The sequence below is a fragment of the Taudactylus pleione genome, unplaced genomic scaffold (genome assembly GCF_031769625.1).
Source record: "Taudactylus pleione unplaced genomic scaffold, aTauple2 ptg000810l, whole genome shotgun sequence".
In the NCBI taxonomy this organism is placed as follows: domain Eukaryota; kingdom Metazoa; phylum Chordata; class Amphibia; order Anura; family Myobatrachidae; genus Taudactylus; species Taudactylus pleione.
The window spans coordinates 1308757-1332254 of record NW_028285212.1 but is presented as its reverse complement, the minus strand read 5'-3'; the positions used below and the strand labels follow the sequence as shown (position 1 = coordinate 1332254).

The 23498-nt window shown below is 43.7% G+C and overlaps 1 protein-coding gene across 2 annotated transcripts in view; it reads right to left on the bottom strand.

Moving 5' to 3' along the window:
* TH (tyrosine hydroxylase) overlaps window positions 1-22228 on the bottom strand; it is an 85311-nt gene extending 63083 nt beyond the window's left edge. The window contains exons 1-2 of one of the 2 annotated variants that reach the window (XM_088458113.1): window positions 22133-22228; window positions 15200-15409 (exon numbers count right to left, since the gene is read on the bottom strand). In XM_088458113.1, the coding sequence (XP_088314239.1) occupies window positions 15200-15409; window positions 22133-22228 (306 nt within the window). The remainder of the gene's footprint in view (window positions 1-15199; window positions 15410-22132) is intronic. The other variant, XM_088458114.1, reaches the window with a different exon arrangement.
* Between the last annotated feature and the right edge of the window lie 1270 nt (window positions 22229-23498).

Below are 23498 nucleotides of genomic sequence, written 5' to 3'. Positions count from 1 at the left end.
ATCACCAGACGCTGGGTTTCATCCCTGGTGATGCTTTGCCAGGCCTCTACTGCAAATGTCTTCAGTTCCTGCTTGTTCTTGGGGCATTTTCCCTTCAGTTTTGTCTTCATCAAGTGAAATACATGCTCAATCGGATTCAGGTCAGGGGATTGACTTGGCCATTGCATAACATTCCACTTTTTAGCCTTAAAAACTCTTTGGTTGCTTTTGCAGTATGCTTCGGGTCATTGTCCATCTGCACTGTGAAGCACCGTCCAATGAGTTCTGAAGCATTTGACTGAATATGAGCATATAATATTGCCCGAAACACTTCAGAATTCATTCTGCTGCTTTTGTCTGCAGTCACATTATCAATAAATACAAGGGAACCAGTTCCATTGGCAGCCATACATGCCCACGCCATGACACTACCACCACCATGCTTCACTGATGAGGTGGTATGTTTTGGATCATGAGCAGTTCCTTTCTTTCGCCATACTCTTCTCTTCCCATCACTCTGGTACAAGTTGATCTTTGTCTCATCTGTCCATAGGATGTTGTTCCAAAACTGTAATGGCTTTTTTAGATGTTGTTTGGCAAACTCTAATCTGGTCTTCCTGTCTTTGTGGCTCACCAATGGGTTACATCTTGTGGTGAACCCTCTATATTCACTCTTGTGAAGTCTTCTCTTGATTGTTGACTTTGACACATATACACCTACCTCCTGGAGAGTGTTCTTGATTTGGCCAACTGTTGTGAAGGGGTTTTTCTTCACCAGGGAAATAATTCTTCTGTCATCCACCACAGTTGTTTTCCGTGGTCTTCCGGGTCTTTTGGTGTTGCTGAGCTCTCCGGTGCGTTCTTTCTTTTTATGAAAGTTCCAAGCAGTTGATTTGGCCACACCTAATGTTTTTGCTATCTCTCTGATGGGTTTTTTTGATTTTTCAGCCTAATGATGGCTTGCTTCACTGATAGTGACAGCTCTTTGGATCTCATATTGAGAGTCGACAGCAACTGATTCCAAACGCAAATGTCACACCTAGAATCAACTCCAGACCTTTTACCTGCTTAATTGATAATGAAATAACGAGGGAATAGCCCACACCTGTCCATGAAATAGCTTTTGAGTTGATAGTCCCATTACTTTTGGCCCCTTAAAAAGTGGGAGGCACATATAGAAACCGTTGTAATTCCTACACCGTTCACCTGATTTGGATGTAATTACCCTCAAATTAAATCTGAAAGTCTGCAGTTAAAGCTGTTTGTTTCATTTCAAAGCCATTGTGGTGGTGAATAGAGGCCAAAATATGAAAATTCTGTCAATGTCCCAATATTTATGCACCTGACTGTATATCTGCTAGGTAAGCACCCACCTTTAGTCCACTGATAGTTATATATCAGTCATCTCAAATTGGTTTATCTTCCTGCACCTATAAAGTGAAATATATCCAGACTCCAGAAGCACGTCTTGATCACAGAGCCTCCGCTGTGCACGTGGGGACTCCTCTGACAACATATCACCGCTATAGCAGTCTCGGAATCAGGTACCTTTTTCCATTTCACGGATTTGCTGGGTGTATCACCTCACTTACATTGGGCCACCCACTGCGCTGTCTCCGCCAACAGTGGGGTGAGAGTGGATATATACATACCAGCCCTCTCCGCTTCCTTCCTTTGGGACTGGAGTTTCCTGAACCACTCACCATATATTCACTAAGATATAACCTCATATATAGGGCAGCTGCGTTCAGGATTTTTTCATCTCACTATCTTTCTATTATTTTCTGTATATATCTGGTACTCTCATTTTCTTGACACCACACCAGGGAGCCTGCATTGATTTTGTCAGACTCTAAGGGCTCTATTTACTACAATCCGCATATTGCATGCAGATTTTAGTGTGATATTATCGACTGAGTTTGCATTGCATTTTCAGGCAATATCACTGGGATATACTACAAATCCCTTGCAGGGACAGAGCTTGCGAGAAAGCTCTGTTCCTGCGAATTCCCTCCGCACACTAGTCACGGTATTTTCGCAAAAAATACCGTGACAAAGTGCCCGCGCATGCGCCGACCGGCCGCCGCTGCTACCCCCCCAGCGCTAAGCCCCGTCCCCTGGTGCTAGGCCTCACCCCCCTTGATCGCTGACCCCCCGCAACCACCCCCCCCCTCGACCCCCCCCCTCTCCTTTAATAGCACTTACCTGCATTATCTGGACCTCCAGTGATGTCCTCCATGCATATAGTTGTTGATACCGCGCTCTAAGCCAGTGGAAAGCTACTCTATTTAAAATAATATAAACAGTTCAAGTATTAATAGAGCGCTACTAGTATCAGTTGTGTCTGACACAGTGTTGCAGTAATCTTATGTGACAAGTTAAAAATTGTATAGCGCAATATCTGTAATAAAAAATTGTTAAAAGGATGTTTGTAGCTCTTTTGACGATTTGGGCAATTGCAAGAGGTCACTTGTGAGGGTTCCAATATAGCGCCAGTGGTGTGCCTCTCCGGTAAGGCAGGGGCTCTGATCTAGCTCACCCTATTGCTGCCTAGCTTGCAGTGGTTCAGCGCACCTCTCCAGCTGGTTCCCTTCCGTGCAGGTCTTCCTTCTCCTTAGCGGGGATGGCGATCACTGCTGTGGTGATTATGCTGCGGTGACCGTATGCCTGATGTGTGTGTTTAGACCAACGCGTTTCAGGCTGTATGCCATTTTTCAAGGATAGTGATACTCAGTCTCTGTTTCCTTATATAGGTTTAAATCTTTATTTAATTGTCATTTAAAACTGGAAGTGATATAACTTACTCTTTAAAAAATGGTGGCAACCACATGTCAGTGTGTTAATGCCATTTTCATATGCACATAGAGAAAAAAATAAAACGTATTAAATACTATGTTAAAAGTTTTTTTAGGTATTGCGCTATTGAGTTAAAAAATATTTTTGAATAATGGACTGTAGTTTGATATTATTAAAATTCATTTAATGTGTTTTCATTTATAGGAATGCATTAATTTCTATGTCTATATTTAACCCTTTTGGGTGTAGAGTTTGCATGTTGAAAATCCATTCAGTCTCCTTTCTTTTCAGATTTTCCACTATGTCTCCACCCCTCCAGTTGTTTGTTATTTTTTGTATTCCTACAAAGTTAATTTATTTAGGATTTTTATCCTGACATTCTAAAAAGTGTTTTAATACACTGTGTGTCTGTAAACCTCTTCTTATGTTATATATGTGCTCTGTAATTCTTGTTTTGTATTCTTTTAGTTTGTCCAATATATTGGTATCCACATGTGCATTCTATCAGGTATATCATTCCTTCCATTTCACACGTGATTCTGTTGTTAATTTGGTATTCTTTTTTTGTTACATTTGATACAAGTTTGGTAGTTGGTTTTGTTGTTTTCTTGTTTGTGGTCTTACATGCTTTGCATTCCAGGCAATAGAAACATCCTTTATTTTCTTTCTCTTTATTTAGTTGTTCAGGTTTGATGAAGCTTTTTACCAGTTCTTGTTTCAGATTTCTCGCCTTCTTATATATGATTGGTTTTTCTTGTATGGCAGGTTTTAATTCATTTTCCAGCTTCAGTATGTGCCAATGTTTTCGCAGTATGTTTTCGAGTCTTCATCACTCAGTACAACAGCCAACACTATCTGCTCGAAAACATACTGAGAAAACACTGGCACATACTGAAGCTGGACAATGAATTAAAACCTGCCATACAAGGAAAACCAGTCATCATATATAAGAAGGCGAGAAATCTGAAACAAGAACTGGTAAAAAGCTTCATCAAACCTGAACAACTAAATAAAGAGAAAGAAAATAAAGGATGTTTCTATTGCCTGGAATGCAAAGCATGTAAGACCACAAACAAGAAAACAAGAAAACCAACTACCAAATTTGTATCAAATGTAACAAAAAAAGAATACCAAATTAACAACAGAATCACGTGTGAAATGGAAGGAATGATATACCTGATAGAATGCACATGTGGATACCAATATATTGGACAAACTAAAAGAAAACAAAACAAGAATTACAGAGCACATATATAACATAAGAAGAGGTTTTCAGACACACGGTGTAGCAAAACACTTTTTAGAATGTCATGATAAAAATCCGAAAGAAATTAACTTTGTAGGAATACAAAAAATAACAAACAACTGGAGGGGTGGAGACATAGTGGAAAATCTAAAAAGAAAGGAGACTGAGGGGCCTATTCATCATCACTTATTTTTTACAAAAGCATGTGAAAAGTGTCAGGACCAATCATTAAGTTCCGCAAAAGCATTTTTTTCGGAATTTGATGGCGTTACTGAACACTACCCTAAGATGGTGTTCAGCCTCCGATAACCTTCACAGGCTGCTGTTTACATGAAACAGCAGTTTTTCAGAGGTGATAGTTTATAACAGGAGGCATGATGAATGCCTCCTAAATCATGCTTACTGACTTTTAAGTTGTAATTTCCGGAGGAAGAGGGAGAGGACCAGGTGCTCTCAGCGTAGTGTGGCGGGGCCAAACTACAGCGCCATTAGGCCCCGCCCCTTTATCCCTGTTATTTGCGGGTCCGTGAGGAGGGGCTGGGGCTAAATTACGCAATTTCCATAATTAAACCCTGCCCCCTCTCTACGGACCAGCAAATTTCTTGGAAAATCTCACCATCCTGCCCACTTCACTAGGAAGTGGGCGGGATGTGGGAGATCTGCCTACTCTTCCAGGGGGGGGGGGGTTACCCGAAAAATCGGGAGCCTCCCGGGACTCAAGGCAGAGTAGGCAAGTATGTTCTAAACTGTGTTTGAATAGCGAGTTCAAACCATAATTATCACATGTGATAATTATGTTTTGATGAATAGGCCACTGAATGGATTTTCAACATGCAAACTCTACACCCAAAAGGGTTAAATATAGACATAGAAATTAATGCATTGCTATAAATGAAAACACATTAAATGAATTTTAATAATATCAAACTACAGTCCATTATTCAAAAATAATTCTTAATTCAATAGCGCAATACCTAAAAAAACTTTTAACACAGTATTTAATCATTTTTATTTTTTTCTCTATGTGCATATGAAAATGGCATTAACACACTGACATGTGGTTACCACCATTTTTTAAAGAGGAAGTTTCATCACTTCCAGTTTAAATATCAATTAAATAAAGATTTAAACCTATATAAGGAAACAGAGACTGAGTATCACTATCCTTGAAAAAGGGCATACAGCCTGAAACGCGTTGGTCTAAACACACACATCAGGCACACGGTCACCGCAGCATAATCACCACAGCAGTGATCGCCATCCCCGCTAAGGAGAAGGAAGACCTGCACGGAAGGGAACCAGCTGGAGAGGTGCGCTGAACCACTGCAAGGTAGGCAGCAATAGGGAGAGTTAGATCAGAGCCCCTGCCTTACCGGAGAGGCACACCACTGGCGCTGTATTGGAACCCTCACAAGTGACCTCTTGCAATTGCCCAAATCGGCAAAAGAGCTACAAACATCCTATTAATAATTTTTTATTACAGGTATTGCACTATACAATTTTTAACTTATCACATAAGATTACTGCAACACTGTATCATACACAACTGATACTAGTAGCGCTCTATTAATCCTTGAGATGTCCTCCATGCGTCCGGTCAGGTGATAACCCATACTGCATCGGGACCCGATCACCTGATGACCAGGGCCGCAGTGCAGTATGGGAGACCAGCTGACCGGAGGGGAGACATCACCGGAGGCCCGATCACCGGTCCCTGGAGTCAGGTAAGTGAAAAAAAAATTTTACAATTTTTTTTTCTTTTTTTTTGCAGTGATCAACTTGCAGTCTGTTTAGACCACACAGCTGATTACTGGGACCGACTCCCAGCTCTGCTCACCCCGTTAGAGTGGAGCAGGAGTCCGGTAACCGGGGGAGAACCTGGATAACGCCACCTCCAGGTGGCGTTATTATCACAGGGCTTCCCTAGGTATTTTTTTCACATTTTATTTTTAGTAACTCACTCTGGTCGGATCACATTTCCCATTACAATTATGGGAAATGCGATCTGATTACTAATAATAAGTGATACTTAGGGGTTGGAGTAGAATTTTACGAATTCTACTCCAATTGCCCTGTAATAACTACAGGTGATGCTAAAATAATGTGAAAAGGTGTGAAAACACTCTTTTTCACTTTATTTTAGTCAAAATAATGTTAATAGAGCCCTCAGTGAGGAAGGCTGGACAAACAGCAGTTGCCAATATCTTTCTTCATACTGTCAGGGTATAGCAGGCAGGTCCGCTCATCCCCCATTAACTACAATGGTATATGGGGTACAGCAGCCACTTGCACCATACTATACTGAACAGTAACTGTTAATATTCCTTTAAATACTTACCTGATACACTAAAGGTGTGTACACACTAGACGATGTGCTCACGATGCAATATCGTGAGCAATTTCCCTTCATCTCTCTCCGACAGCTCCCCAGCACTCCAGGACACGATGTGCACGATGTGTCACAAGATCTATCGTGCACGATCTAAAGATTTGCTGATCATTAGATAATGCAGGATAGCAGACAGATGCTTACATGGATCAGGGATATCCATGATGCATGCATCTGTCTATAAAAAAATAAACACAGATGCATGGACGGATCAGTCAATGAGCGGTTCCCACCATTGAAGTCGAAAGTAACCTTAAGTTACCTTTGCGGTGGGAACCGCTCATTGACTGAGAGGCGGAAAGCTCGCCTTTTTCAACCAATCAGCACTCAGCGGCAGGGTTTCCATAGTGAAATCTCGCCGCTGAGCTCTCATTCGGGAAGTACCGTGTTTTTAAAATATTTATTTTGCTGTGGAACTACAGGTACCCACGTGCCCGTAATGCTCCGCATGCTGGTACTTGTGGTTCTCCAAGTACCAGCATGTGGAGAAGGCTTGCTGGGACCTCTAGTTCCACAGCAAAAGACAATATTATTGAAGCTATTTTTTTACTCCACACTCCACTATCAACCCAGCACCCATTGCTCCAGGGGTGCCGGGGATAGCCCCAGGTTATCAGCCTAGGCCTGGGGTGCCTGGAGAGGGGTACCTCTTTATTGGGGGGTCCTCAGGGATACCCGGCCTGGGCTGACTAGCGGTCAGGGTTGATGCTTCGGCTGAGGGACCCGGTGAAGGGGCTCCCCTGGCTGTGGCATTAGCCCCCCCGCTTGAAAAAGTCTGGTGCTGGTTCTGCATAATACAGAGAAACCCTACACATTTTTTTCCACTATTTCCAAAACCAGGACCGGATCAGAGCCCAGTGCTGGTTGTGCTTAAATCAAGGGGGACCCTGTATTTTGCACAACCAGCACTGGATCACTAAGCCCGGGGCTAGTTGTTCTTTTGGGGGGCCACGCAGTTTTTTTTTTTTTCAGAGGATATTAATTTTTAAGACACAGATGCACGGATGGAGATCTGTCCATGCATCTCTGTCTTCATGCTTGCAGCACGGATGTCCCTGATCCATGCCTGCAAACATCGTATGCGGATCCAAACGACATATCATACAGGCATAGACACGGGACCTCATTCAGGCCCACACGCAAGCGCTATGCGCTCACAAGCGGCTGTCAATGTTGATCGACAGCTCTCCCCGTTTTGTAGGCGGGGAGGGGGGGTGGCTGGACAAACGGAGGCGTTCCTGAAGGAACGCCTGCCATTTGTGGGCGACCCTACTGACATCACTCGTGTACGACCAGCGGGTACGCGTATTGACATCGTGAGTGGACACTCACGATTTGGACATATTTTACACGATTTGTCATTCCGATGCATTGAAATCAGGTGAATCGTTTAAAATATCGTCTAGTGTGTATGTACCTTAACTGTGATATTTAAATAATTGCCCTCACCACGCAATGAATAATGCAGAGATTATAAGTAATCCAGACCAGTGATTCATATTTATTTGCAATTGACTGCTGAAAAGAGTTTTCATTATTTATGTACAAGGTCTGGATATATATTTCACTTTATAGGTGCAGGAAAAAAAAACAATTTGAGACGACTGATATATAACTATCTGTGGACTAATACTGTCCGGATTTATGATCTGATTATCTGTTTGTTTTCTTTCCTCTGAATACACTGCAGCCTTTAGCATATCACCTGTTACATGTCTATGTCAATACGTCTTTGAGTGGTGGAATGCAGATTTTCTAACTTTCACAGTTAAGCTGGGCATATAATATACGTCTATAATATATATATGGGCATATATATATATCTGACATCTGTCAGATATCTGTCCAATGACAATCGACCATTTGCTCATAAACACTGGAAAATAGCCCAAAATGGCCGTTCAGACAACACAAATTTAACCAATTTGAACAATTGTTTTTTGTCCGTTTTCCAGTGTTTAAAACCATATGATCGACTGTCACTTGCTCCCATACATTACCAGGTTTTCATTCCAACCAGCCAGATTGGACAGATATCTGACAGATAATTGTATAGTTTTTGCCCAGCATTAGATGGATGTATAATTTAATGAGCTGCTATTTGTTTGTGGTTGGATTGTGTTTGTTTAATACATGCAGGGATATTTTCCCTTTTATGCAGCATATTATACATACTGACAAAATCATCACCTTGGCTTTAGTTACATCAGCATAAATTAGGGTTGGTCTATCTTGAATTTAGGTATTGGTACCTCCGATTATATTATTTATTTATATAGGTTGTGTCCACTCTCTGGTGTATATTTTGTTGTGATATAAGTGCCTGTTTTTAATTGTTTTTGAAAGACTGGTACACTGAGGAATCACACTCTCACACAGAGAAGGAAACAAGTCACCAAAAGAAGAAACCCATAGAAGCCAAGTGCGTCAGAGCGGGTGCCCTATGGACCCTATGGACTTCGAAGAAAGAGAGTTAACAAAGGTAAGATTTACCATAACTCTCCTTTTCTTCTTCAGGGTCCATAGGGCTCCACAGGGAGACAATGGGATGTCCCAAAGCAGTTGTTTAAGGGCGGGGATGCTCCTGAGCTGAGAGGAGAACCCGGCGTCCAAAAGAAGCATCCTGAGAGGCAAATGTATTAAAGGCATAGAACCTAAGAAAGGTGTGGACAGAAGACCACATGGCTGCCTTGCACAGTTATTCAGCAGATGCGCCACGGTGGACTGCCCACGAGGGAACCACAGAGCGAGTAGAATGAGCAGATGCTGTAGCCTGCACAGGAAGGCCAGCCTGCGTATAAGCCTGTGAGATAGTCATGCGAAGCCATCCAGCCAGAGTCTTTTTATTAGCTAGCCATCCCTTCTTGTGGAATCCATATAGGATATGGAGGGAATCAGTTTTCCTGATGGAAAAAGTATGATCCACATAGATCCTCAGAGCACCTACCACATCCAAGGAGGCCTCACCTGCTGAAAGGTCTGGTGATTGGAAAGCCGGAACTACAATTTCCTCATTAAGGTGAAAATGAGAGACCACCTTGGGAAGAAAGCCAGGGCACGTTCAAAGAAAAGCCCTGTCCTGATGAAAGATCAGAAATGGGGAGCATCAGGAGAGCGCCCCTAAATTCGATACCCTATGGGTAGACGCAATAGCCAGAAGAAAAAGAGTCTTTGAAGTGAGCCATTTAACATCTACTGAGTCCAGAAGTTCAAATGGAGGTTCCTGAAGTGCGTGGAGAATCACTGACAAATCCCATGGAGCCACAGGAGGGACAAAAGGAGGTTGTATATGGAGAATACCCTGCAGGAAGGTGTGAACATCCGGCAGTGGAACAATTCTGCACTGGAACCAGATGGACAGAGAAGAGATGTGCTCTTGCAGAGAGGCCCGATGGAGTCCGAGATCCAATCCAGCTTGAAGAAAGGTAAGGATTCTAGAAACCCTAAAAACCTGAGTGTCATAGTTTCTGGTAGCACACCACTGGAAATATGTATGCCAGGCCAGGTGATAAATTCGGGCAGAGGCTGGCTTACGTGCTCTGAGCATGATCTGGATCACAGAGCTAGAAAACCCTTTAGACCTTAGGAGGGATGTATCAAGAGCCATGCCATCAAGAACAGACACGGCCAGGTCCAGATGTAGACAGGGACCCTGATTGGTGAAGTTGGAGAGGAGCGTCTATGGAGAGACTCTGAAGATCAGAATACCAATGCCGTCTGGGCCAATCCAAATCTACCAACAGGACTGTGACCCCAACTTCCAAAGAACCCAAGGAAGAAGGGAGCCTGGAGAGAAGAGGTATGCCAAATGGAATGTCCACTTCACAGACAATGCGTCCATGAAGGCTGTTTCAGGGACCCTTGTCCTGGACCCGTACACTAGAAGCTTGTGGTTTTGTCGTGAGGCCATGAGGTCCATATCTGGTAGACCCCATTTGTCCACCAGGAGATGAAAGACTTCTAGGTGTACAGACAACTCCCCTGCATGCACGTCGCTGAGGAAATACACTTCCCAATTGAGAATCCCTGGGATGAACACTGCGGAGATGGCTGGGAGATGGCGTTCAGCCCATGTGGGAATGTGTGACACTTCTGCCATTGCTGTCCAACTTCGAGTGCCTCCCTGGTGATTGATGTAGGCCACTGCCTTAGCGTTGTTGGACTGTACAGTTCTTCTACTGGCCAGCCCTAAGGAATATCCTGAGCCAGAGTGTGGGCTCTGTAGATGGCTCCAAGTTCTAGGATGTTGATTACTAAGATCGTCTCAGTTGGCGTCCAGCATCCTTGGAAGGAGTGCTGGCTGGTCACGCCCCACCCCTGTGGTGAGGAGTACCTATTCCAGGATCCAAAAGGGGCAACACTTGTTTAAGTGGGACATCTGTAGCCACCAGGAGAGGGACAGGCGAACCTCTGGAAAGAGGCCCATCATCTGGGATCTGATCAGATGGGGCAGCCCATTCCACCTGGAGAGGATCTGGTGTTGTAGGGGCCTGGAGTGGAAGTGAGCATACTCCACCATGTCGAAGGTGGACACCATGAGTCCCAAGGTCTGCATTGCAGAGTGAATTGACACTCGGTGCTGTAGCGCGGAGGTTATGTCTGCTGTCAGGAAGATTCTCTGAGTCTGAGAATCCAGGAAGGCTCCCAGATGCACCATTCCTTGAGAAGGGGTTAGGGAAGACTTCTTCCAGTTGATCAGCCAGCTGTGCATTTGTAAAAAGGCAATGGTTACCTGTAGATGGTGGTGGAGGTGGACCTCTGGACACCTTGCTAAGAGCACGAGATGGTCCAAGTATGGGAGCAATCTTATCCCCTGACGATGAGGATGGGCCGCCATAACTGCCATGAACTTGGTAAAGACCCAAGGAGCTGTAGAAAGCCCAAAAGGCAGTGCTTGAAATTGGTAATGTTGCTGTAGGACAAAAAAACAGAGATATCGCTGATGAGAGGGCTTTATAGGGACATGTAGGTAAGCATCCTGAATGTCCAGAGACACCATAAAGTCTCCATAGCCAGGACAATAGAGTGTAGGGTTACCATACAAAACCTGGGCACCCTGATAAATTTCTTCAGAGAGCTGAGGTTGAGGATAGGCCGATGAGACCCGTTGGGCTTATGAACCAAGAAAAGAGTAGAGTAGTAACCCACCCCTTGCTGTGATGACGGGACCAGAATTATTACCCCCGAGTGCAGCGAGGACTGAATGGCCTTCTGGAGGAGCAGGGCTTTGCTTGGGTCTGATGGAGGGCCTATGCAAAAGAACTGCTGGGGGGCTGCCTCAGGAATGAGAGAGCGTACCCGTGAGAGACCACTTCTTGTACCCAGGCATCTGAGGTGGTCTGACACCAGAACTGGGCGAACTGAAGAAGTTGGCCTCCCACCCTGGGAGCCCCCAGGGTGATGCCCACCCCATCAGGCTGAAGGCTTGTCCTCAGATTTGGTAGCTGGATATCTAGTAACCCAAGCCTGTTTGGTCTTAGGATTGGAGGCCTTTGTGGATGCCAACTGCCGTGGAAAGGACTGACCTTTAGCCTTTCCCTGGGTACGAAAGGATGACATCCAAGGCTTCATAGTAGATGCAGAGGGCAAGAACACCATCTTAGAAGCTGCCAAGGTAGTCACAATCTTGTCCAATTCTGGGCCAAACAAAATCTTCCCAGAATAAGGCAGAGATTCCAAAGCCTTTTTAGAGTTTGAATCTGCCTTCCATGACCAAAGCCAAGTTATACAGCGGGCTACCATGGAAGTAGCAGATGATTTGGAAGCTAGGAGACCAGTATCCAAAGCTGCCTCTCCTAAATAGGAGGCTGCATCACTAATGTGAGAGATGTAGGACAGCTGTTCCCGAGAAGCATCAGAGGGAAATGTGTCTTCTAGGGCCTCTGCCCAACTCTAAATGGCTTTTGCCACCCAGGCCATAGCCATAGCACGACGAATAATAGCTTCAATCCTTCTATCCGTAGTCTCCTTTAAGAAGGTTGCTGTATGGATAGATAAAGTAGAGTTCTTAACCAGGCGTGTCACATGGGAGTCTCCGGTAGGGAGAACTTCCCATTTAGTGCAATCTGTAGCTGGAATAGGGTAAAAAGAAATCAAGCATTTAGGCAGCTGAAACTTTTCATTCGGCATATTCAATGCTTCACTCATTAGATCAGATAGCTGTTCAGAGTGAGGAAACTCCGGCAAAACTACCTTCTGTCGTTTAAAGAGGCTCTTTTGCCTTAGGAATGAGTTCTGTATCTTCAATTTGAATAATTGATTTTACAGCTCTCACTAGTGCAAGAATATTCAATTTAGACGGGGCTCCTCCTCCCCCAAGAGGGAGTTAGAGTCAGAGTGAGAGAGGTCTGCATCTTCTGCCTCCCCAGACGATAACTCAGAATCTGATAGCTGGGTGGACTGGGAAGATAACACAGCACGCTTAGTAGTTTTACTAGGTAAGGGTTTCTCCTTTGGGAACATTTGTTGAAAGGCTGTAGAGGTGGGAAGGCCGCCAGACTCTGTACTGTGGTAGAAAGTACATCTACCCATGGAGGAGGCAAAGGAGGCACTGGATTTTCAGGGAGAACCTGTTGTAGCCATCCCATAGGGGGAACTACCACAGGGACTGCTAGGTGGTCTGCAATTTTTGCCAACACCTGTGAAAAAGTAACCATGGGGGGTTCCTGAGGAGAGGCTCAATGGCCAATGGGCCGGTTGCAGTATAACAAGATGCACATAGACCATCTTGAATGAGATCTCCTGAAGCTAAACCTGCTAAGCAGAACTTACAAGAATAGGAGCAGTAGCCTGCAGGTTACTCTTGCCTTTGCCAGACATAGCGGCAAGGATAGTATAGCACACAATCTGGCACAATGTAGTGAGCAACACAGATATATGTACAATATGGCACAGTGCAGAGCACAACACAGATATACAGTATGTGACAGCCCTCACAAATGTAAGTAGATGTGAGGTACAGTGAACCTCCTATACCTCAGTATTCCAGGGTTATAGTGAAAGAAAGGGAAAAGTATAAGCTGACAGTTGAGAAATATAAAAAGACAGCAGCGCTAGCACAAGTCACATACAAAGCTGAATATACAATATACCTGCAGTGGGCACTAAATTCAACTACACGGACTGCAGTGGCTGGTATTAAATAGCGCTGTATAACCTGGCTCCAAGGAGAGGTATACAGACTGGACCCAACGTTCCCGGAGACCTGTGGCTGTTGCAGAAAATGGCCACTGTGAGTCTCTGAGGGGGCGGAGGGTGAGGGAGGAGCAGCTCAGGGGCAGCAAGACTGCAGCGGAATGGCGCCGTGAACTGGGGGGAGGGGCCGCAGGGAGAGGACTGTCTCCCCTGTGCTGATATCAACCACCGGGTCCCTGGCCTCAGCTATCCCCTGTGCCAGTAAAAGTTGTGCCCTGGAGGCCCGGACGAACCTGTATCTACATGAGCACCTCCAGTCTGTATCCTAAGACTGCACATAGATGTGGGTTCCCACCTTACCTGTCCCCTTGAGACCCGGCTGCAGTCTGGGGTCCGAGGAGCCCTGCTAGTTAAGTCCCCCCTGGAGCCCCGCCGAGAGTACCTAGCCTATACCTGGAGTTGAGGCCCCTCGGAGGGGTGATGGAGCAGCAGTGCAGGCGTCCAGAGGACTGTTACAGTAAATAAAAAAAAATAAATAAATCATAAAATAAAGCTTGGGCTGCTTAAAAGCAGCCCCACTGTATAACTGCAATCCAGCTCCTGCCGGACACCAACGACACTGAGTTGCCTTCAGGCCTTGGGCGGGGTATAGGGGAAAGGACCAGAGCATCCTGGGACAGAGAAAGCTTTGCTGCTGGTGTCTGGTCCTCCAAGTACCACCTACACCCCATTGTCTCCCTGTGGAGCCCTATGGACCCTGAAGAAGAAAAAGAGAGTACTTTCTTTCCTTTTCTACAGGGAATATTGGCCCTCATTCAGAGCCGTTCGCTATTTGCGGTCGTTCGTTTAAAAACAAGGGGTGGCTATTCAAATGATCCGTACGCACATTGCAGTCTGTTCACACCTCTAAGTCTGAACGAGCGAGCAAAACATACGCTCGTTTATTTCTTAAAAACGCCCCCTGGCCGCTCGCATCCTACGTCATGTCCGCTATTTATTAGATTAATCGAGTACATCGACCAGCGTATGAACTGCTCGCTATTCTTGTGGTTGGTGTTTGCTACCACAAATTTGCGAGCAGTTCTGGCTATAAAATAACCCAGTGACGTGAACAATGACGCTGCTGTTTTAAATATCCACACCCATAAAACGCCCGTTTTGACCTTTAAGCACGCCTGCGTTCGGATCTCCACTCCCCATTTTCAAGCACCTTCCCCTGTTACCACCCACATACGCCTCATTCTGTCAATCAAAATAGCAGGCACTCGCTATATTGCGTACCAATGAATTTCGGCCGCACTGACTGGTTCGCGCATGCGTACTAAAAACCGTACGCATGCGCAGATGTGCAAACATCGCTCGGAACGAGCGTACGGCCGCTAACGAGCGGCTCTGAATGAGGGCCATAGATTGTAAGCTCCACTGGGGCAGGGACTAATGTGAATGGCCAAATATTCTCTGTAAAGCGCTGCAGAATATTTGTGCGCTATATATATCACTGGTAATAATAATAATGATAACAACTATGAGTAGGTCGTTTTCATCAAATGCAGCACATACAACCCACATGTTGTTCAATACTTTGTGTTTGCACCGTTTTATTTCCACCACAGGCTGGTGATTCTGCGTATTGTCTGTTACTTTTGGCTTCTTACCTCAAACACTTTCAGAGTGCGGGATAAGGAGGAAGGTTTGTTTCCCTTGAGGGAGAAGAGCAGGTTGACAATGGCCTTCCCATCCTTCTCCTCAAATACCAGGGATTCTGTGCACTCTGCCGCCTCTGCAGCCGCCGCCGCTGCTTCCCGTTCCTTCCGGGCATCTTCTATTAAACTTTGCCTTCTGCCCAAGAAGCGAGGAGACTGTGAAGGTAAAAATGACAGTCAGTGAGACAAGGTGAGAGAGTTCACTAAACTTGTGTAGTGCCTTGCATGTTAGGGCCATTTATAAACTATATGCCATTTTTCTGGCAGTTTGCTCTAAACTGCCTACATCGTGGAACTTCGCAAATACATCACTTGTGGTTTCAGTTTTCAGCCTCCAAACTATTGAAATGTAAATCTAGTGGTTGGCTCTAAAATACAGTTGTGATGTCCTGCCACTGAGTGGTGCTGTAGAGCAGAGTTATTGTTTCTATCATACAGCTAAAGAATACAGATAAAGGGCACAATTTACTAAGCGGTGGTTTGACAGCGGGTTCTATTCTGTTCTAAACCCCGTGGGTTTGGTGGCGGTTTTGCAGCGGTTTCTAAATGACAGCCCTGTTCTATTCTATTCTAAAATGTGTTTTGATGGCAGTTTTGCAGCGGTTTTGGACTTAGTAAATATGCAGATAGCAAAACCGCCGCCAAACCACAGTCAAAACACATTTTAGAATAGAATAGAACATGGCTGTCATTTAGAAACCGCTTTAAAACCGCCACCAAACCCCCGGGGTTTAGAATAGAAGAGAACCCACCACCAAACCGCTGGGGTTTAGAACAGAGTAGAACCCGACACCAAACCTCCGGGGTTTAGAATAGAATAGAACCCGCCGTCAGACCGCCGCTTAGTAAATTTTGCCCTTGGAAAGGGTCTGGTTCTGGTTCTGAATCACATGCAGAACCGGGGGGGGAGGCTGTACGTCTACAAGCGGGACAGGTCAGACTAGCCGCAATTGGTCGACGGTGGCCGATGTTCCCTATGTGTACGCTGGTCAAGGTGTGCGCATACAGAGGAGAGGGCAGCAGGGGGCGTCTCTGTGCCCGGATAAGGTTGTGGCTGCATCTGCATATATTAGCTGCTGCGTTCCACCAGGATTCACAGATGCAGTTGCGATCCAAGCTGAATCTGGTCCTGAGTTCCGTACAACTCAGCATAGGACAGAAATATGCGCAAACTCTGGTCTGCCCATGCACTGTAAACAAAAGCTTTGGAGGCAAACAGAGTGAGGCCTGCTGGTGCTGGGAAATGTGTGCTGTCACTTAGCCAGTGGACTTTAGGCCCTCATTCAGAGCCGTACGCTATTTGCGTTCGTTCGTTCAAAAACAAGGGGTGGCTATTCAAATGATCCGTACGCACATTGCAGTCTGTTCACACCTCTAAGTCTGAACGAGCGTGCAAAACATACGCTCGTTTATTTGTTAAAAACGCCCCCTGGCCGCTCGCACCATACGTCATGTCCGCTATTTATTAGATTAATCGAGTACATCGACCAGCGTATGAACTGCTCGCTATTCTTGTGGTTGGTTTTTGCTACCACAAATTTGCGAGCAGTTCTGGCTATAAAATAACCCAGTGACGTGGTCAATGACGCTGCTGAATTAATTATGCACTCCCTTAAAACGCCCGTTTTGACCTTTAAGCACGCCTGCGATCGGATCTCCACTCCCCGTTTTCAAGCACCTTCCCCTGTTACCACCCACATACGCCTCATTCTGTCACTCAAAATAGCAGGCCCTCGCTATATTGCGTACCAACGATTTTCGGCCGCACTGACTGGTTCGCGCATGCGTACTAAAATCCGTACGCATGCGCAGATGTGCAAACATCGCTCGGAACGAGCGTACTGCCGCTAACGAGCGGCTCTGAATGAGGGCCTTAGTTTGAGTAGATCATGAGTTTATTTGTGCCGATTAGTCACAAAGTTCTAATAGGAAATGTTGTATGCTTTACTGATGTTTGTGTGACTTCATCTCAGAAGACTGCATCACAGGTAAAGAACATTGTATGTATGGGTGATTTAAGTGTGGCAGCAAATTGATCATACAAACAAAGATGTTCTATTTTTTTACAGTGCTATAATACAGTGGTTCTCAAACTCGGCCCTCAGGAGACAGGACCTCAAATAGTTCATGTTTTCTGGGTCACCTGGGGATCCTTAAAATGTGACAATTGACAGTACCCAGTTGTATTAAGTGGCCTGGAAAATATGAATCATTAGGGGTCCTAATGACTGGATTAGAGAAACTCTAATATATTAAGTGCACACATGAAGTATTAAGGGGCACATCCACTAGCAGACTGTGAAACGGCTGTTTGATTACGACATTGTAATAATGCAGTCTTTTCACAGTCTGTGCTGTGCCTGCACTGAACGATCAGTCATTCAGTGCAGGCACCCTCCCTCATCCCCGAACATGACCAATCTGTCGTTATCGGCAGATTGACCAGCATGTTCGGGCGATGATAGATGTCAAAAACGACCAGCGGGATCACGCATTCCTGGTCGTTTGCATGCCCGATTTATGTCCGATTAAGGAGCGATTGAACGATAACGATGTCATTATCGTTCAATCGCTGTGTTTAATCGGGTAGTGGATGTGCGCCTTAAGACTGAAGGAATGAAAGTCTACACTAAGAAGTATATTAAAGCACAGCTGAGACCTCCATACGAGATGCAGTCAGGAAGCCGTCGGTCCCGACGCCTATCATTACCCCTACGCAGGGAGCCCGACGCCCGGCATACCGAACAAAGGCATGCCGGGCGGCGGGCGTGGACAACCGCGGGGGGGAGGGTTAGGTTTCAGGGCTCCCGGGGGGACTTAGGGTAAGGCACCCCCCCGGGAGGGTTAGGCTAGGGAAAGGAGGGGTTAGGGTTAGGCACCCCCAGGGGGAGGTTAGGGTTAGGCACCCCCCGGTGGACTTAGGTTTAGGCTGCGGGGAAAGGGGGGGGTTAAATTTAGGCACTTACAGGGGTGGTTAGGTTTAGGCACTTGGGGGGAGGTTAGGGTTAGGCACCCCTAAGGGAGGGTTAGGGTTAGTGGGGGGAAAGGGTTAGGTTCAGTTCGAATACTTACCGATCGGGATTTTCACTCCTGTCGGTGTTGCAGCGTCAGGATTTGAACCGCCGACCATAGGTCCGCCGGTCATTCATACCGATCCCCACCATACACCCCTTTTCAGTGTGCTTAATAGCTGCAGCCCCATTCTCCCTAGGTTACCCACTGGTATTATTGTACAGTATTGAATTATATGCAGAGCAAATTCTTTTTGTTTTCTTTAAGCATTGTGGATATGATTTAATGATGGAGTAACTCTATTTTAAAGAGGGCAATAAGAACAGGGTGGGGAAGATGGAGGAAGATAGTACCTACTGTGTTTGAGCTGTCTGAAGGGGGGGTGATTTGTGAGGAGGATAATATTAAGAGGGACAGGATAGGGATAATTATGAAGGGAACATATTGATATGGAAATTATGAGAATACTGAGAAGGAGATTTAATGGGCAATGATAATGAGAATGAGGGTGGTGAATGCATACTCTCCCCCCTGTCCCATTTAGACACAACCATAACTAGGGGTGACACGTGCATACAGCTTGTGGGGTGCATGGACTAACACCCTGGAGCCTAGAGAGTCTCGGTGAAACACATATAGAGAAGGGGCTTAACATTACACAAATTACTTATGCAGCTAATAACGTCCTTTTCTTTAGAACCGTAACTTGGGCTATAGCTTTTAAAAATGTCCTCCGTTATATTGGACTTCTAGTCCGCTGACATATCAATAAATGTTGAATTCTATAAAAGTTTATAATAAATCATAGTTGCCTATTTATCATGCCTGCTTTTCTCATACTGTAGCTCTTCTGGGAGGTGTAGAAGCGAGTTATTAGCCGAAGGGGTGCATGTCATTTGATGCCTCTTTCACCATCATACAGATGGAGCAAAACACATGATAATGATAATTACCCCATCACGCCCTAGACCACTCAGTGATCACATCACCTACCATCTTTCAGGCATGTAAGCTCCCTTGCAGGATCATTACCTGTTGTCTTAGGGGGGTGGCACTCTAATCTGGGAGTCTATCGGACAGACCAGGAGAGGGGGCAACTATGAGATAAATCTGTGGGCTATGCAGACCAGACTTGAAGAATCTAGCTGGCTGCCGTCTGTAGTCTGCAATGGTTGATATTGATAATAAAGTGCCTTAGCTCTGTTAGTTTAAATAGTAAAAAGAAGAAAAACATACAGTATGTTTGAGACTGTCTGGGGTGCTAAACGTTACTAGTTTGTTCAGCCGAAACTAATATGCATGAAAGCAAAAATTGTTTAAAGGTCGTTTTTTTTACCCTAGGGAGAACTTTTAATAAAATATAATTTTGTGTAAATGCACAAATATTAGAACTTAAAGTTGTACAAAAAAGTTGATCATTTAATTTGGAAAATACCTTAATATGACTCCTACACAGGTAGTGATGAAGAGACATAAGATATAAGAACTATAAAGATGTGTTTGCCAGAACATTTAGGGCATTGGTATAAAATGTCAGTGGGTTTTGCCTAAACTTGTAGAGGGTATTAGAAGTAGGCATCACAGGAAGCCCTTTGTATCTCATAGCAGTATATTGTAATATATTGGTGGATTCCTACCACTCCAAGGGGTAAATTTACTAAGATGGGAGTTCTATTAAGAAGTATTGTTGCCCATAGCAACCAATTAGATTCCAGGTATTATCTTCTAGAAGGTGCTATATAAATGAGAAGTAGAATCTGATTGATTGCTATGGGCAACATCAGTTCTTAAATAGAACTCCCATCTTAGTAAATTTACCCCCTAGTATTATTGCATAAAATAAGACAGAGGTATCCATCTCAGGCAGCAGGTTTTGGGAGCACCAATCTACAGTACAGGTGCACGTCAAAATATGTCATTGCTATCTTGACGTTAGACCTATTAATAAAATAGTGACATCATGTGTGTCCAGTAATGTATATTGCAATTATACAAATACTTATTTTATTTTCTCAAAAGGCCATTTCAGTTTTTGCCTCAGGCATCAGAATGGTTCAAGGCTCCCCTGAATGCCATGATGCTCAGCAGGAAACGTTCATTTACATTTATTAATAATATGTATCAGATCAGACATTTGTAATTTTAGACTGCTCTTGTGTTAGCCAGTAGGACAGATGGAAGATTAATTTACACATTGGAAAAAAATAAAAAGTTACATATAGATGGTTCATTATTGGCTAACCAGTTCACACATGGCATGTGTGTATCATCTAAATATAACTGCTTTTCCGTGGAACATTTAATTCTTATTGAAGACAATTCATTCTATTTTTCTATATGTTAGTGTACTGTATATAAAATGTGAATTCCCATCGCTGAATTGGATGACCTTTCTGTAAAGCATCAAACATTTTTTGGATGCTATATATGAGGACAGTGGACCTACCCAATTTCAGTCTTACAAGTACTGCTAGATTAAAATAAATTAATAGATGCTTAATTTATTATAAGCAGTGTAACTGTGTTATGAGATAGATGTCCCGCATTGTATACCTATTTGTCTCTTTATAAAGATCGGTTCCATTTGGCTCACTGTGTTATTTATCCAAAAAGTCTTGTTATACATTTAAAGCAAATTCATACTATAAATGAAACCTTGACACTGCTAAAAATAAGAGGTCTGTGTTCTCTATATAGAAATATGCAATGACAAGAAATTAGAATGTATTATGTTGTTAATAAAATAATCTTAAACATATGTATCTCCTTACAGTAATTCTGCTAATCTAGACACTGAGTGCCGCGTTGTAATAAACCCCCATGTACCATTTTATTACAGTAGAGTCTTAATATTTCTGACTATATTAGTATTGTATTACAATACGAATCGATAGAATACAAACTAAATTTGTTATATAAAAGTGCTATTAGTAACGTTCTGAAATATATGTATAAGAATTTCAGGTGCTTATCAGATAGAATATTTCCTGTCTGTAACCATACTGAGTGTCATTACAGGTAGTCTCCTTACCGTGCACATGGCTAATAAAAGAAAAATAACTTGTATTTGTCTACAAATGTGTATGTCTAAATTATATTGTAAGAATAACATGAGAACTATTTTCCCCTGTATATTATTGGTATAAGGCAATTTGTATTCCAGTATTATTGCTTTTCTAATTCTGTTCCTAAATTCATTGTTATTCTATGCCTAATAACAATTCATAAGTGGCATATTGGTTTGTTAGTGACTAGTGTATATTGTTAAAAAGCAATAACACTGTGAACTTCTTTTATTCCCAAAATGTCACTAAAGCTGTAAATTTACCTAGGATGACAACACATAACTGAAGCTGTATAAACCAAGATGTGAAAATAGACTCAACAGGTATAAAGACACACCACAACAAGTTTAAAGACTAAACACACCACAAAATGTTTAAAGACTAAACAAATCACATTATGAATAAAGTTAAATACACCACAAAAAGGTATAAATACACTACAACAGTCATAAAGACTAAACACATCACAATGGGGATAAAGACTAAACACATCACAATATTAATGATTAAACACACCACAACAGATAGAGTCTAAACACACCACACACATCACAAGAACAATTAAGACAAAAAAACACATCACAAGAGGTGGAAAGACTAAACACTCAGCAACAGGTATTAAGATTAAACACACAACAGGTAGAAAGTCTAAACACACCACAACAAGTATAACAACCAAGGACACTTCAAAAAGTATAATGACTAAGCACATCAAACAGGTATATATACTAAAATGCAACAGGTATAAAGACTTTTACAGATAGCTTTAAAGACAGCTATTCAGCACAAGAACCTAAGATAATATGTCCCTTACCAGGATAGCCTCAGCTTGCTTGGGATCAAGCTCAGAAACAGCCCTTCTGAAGCTTTTCCCAGCAGATCCGGAGATGTTCGGTGTTGGCATCACTACTCTTTTAGAAGTATGTTCTGTGCACCTGCTACCAGCTCAGGCTTTAATAGGGCAAGTCTGACGTCACTTCTCCCCCCACCACCACTACAGCCTCTCAGCCTGAGGGAGGAGGCTGGACAATTGTCCTCTAGTACATCTCCCTCAGATTCAGTAAAACCTGCAGAGCATCACTCTCTTCTCAATGGTTAAACATCTGCAGACCATCTGAATCAATGTGACATTACTGCTATGTAGATAATCTCCCTCAGCAAGTTCCAAATGAGTTAACTAGTGGAGTAAACTAACTCTCCTTACATAACAGATCATGCACCAATAAAGTATTGTTCTGGGATGATAATGTGATAAGTCTTGGACAACAATCACTGAAGACCCAGGTTTATATGAAGTTTGTGTGTCCAGAATCTGACTATCTTTCTTATACAGCAAGCCAGGTGACAAATGTAAGCGCTGCTTGTCTGTTTATTATACTTGTCATTATCAAATAACACATCCGCACTTCTCCCTGGCTACATTGAATTTGTTTTATGTTGCCGTTATTTAGCCCCTCTGCATTGTATTCTTTTTTTTTATTTTATTATCTTATTTCCCTAGCAAATATTGTCTTTTATTCATTCTTCTTATTACAGCCTCATCTCTTTGCCTAATCTCTGCTCCCCATCCGTGCCTCCTCTCTCCCTCCTCTTCTGTCTCTTTCAGTAATTAGAGTTTGTCAAACACAGTAATTAGCACCGCTTTGCCTTGCTGGCCTTTTTGCCGTCATGACTCTCTTCATTCACAGAAAGACTTTTAATAACCCGTAATGATAGGGCACAACTGCTGCAGAACATAGCTTCTTTGCACTGCAGAGGGTTAGCTCTGCAGTCAAGGGACAATATAGGGACACGCTTAATGATCGCTTTAACAATAGCTAGATGTAAATGATGCTGTACAAAATGTGCCAATAGTTCTGCTATGTGAAATTGCTTGTGGAGGATTTAGGTGAAGAAGTAGTATTCTATGATGGTATCACTTTGCACTTACCACTTGGTAGGCAAAGGTTAATGCATTTGACGCGGATTACACAGGTGAAGTAATAGAAGGAAACAGAGGTGGCAATCATTGTCACAGGTGCCACTCAGAAACAAAAGCTCAGGCCATACTTTCTGTTGTTTTTCTGGGGCTTGTACTGTAATTGCTATAATGTCTTGTTATCAATGCTGTACGCAGGGCTGCAACTAGGAGGGGGCTAGAGGGGCACGTGCCCGAGGCACCCAGCTGGTCAGAC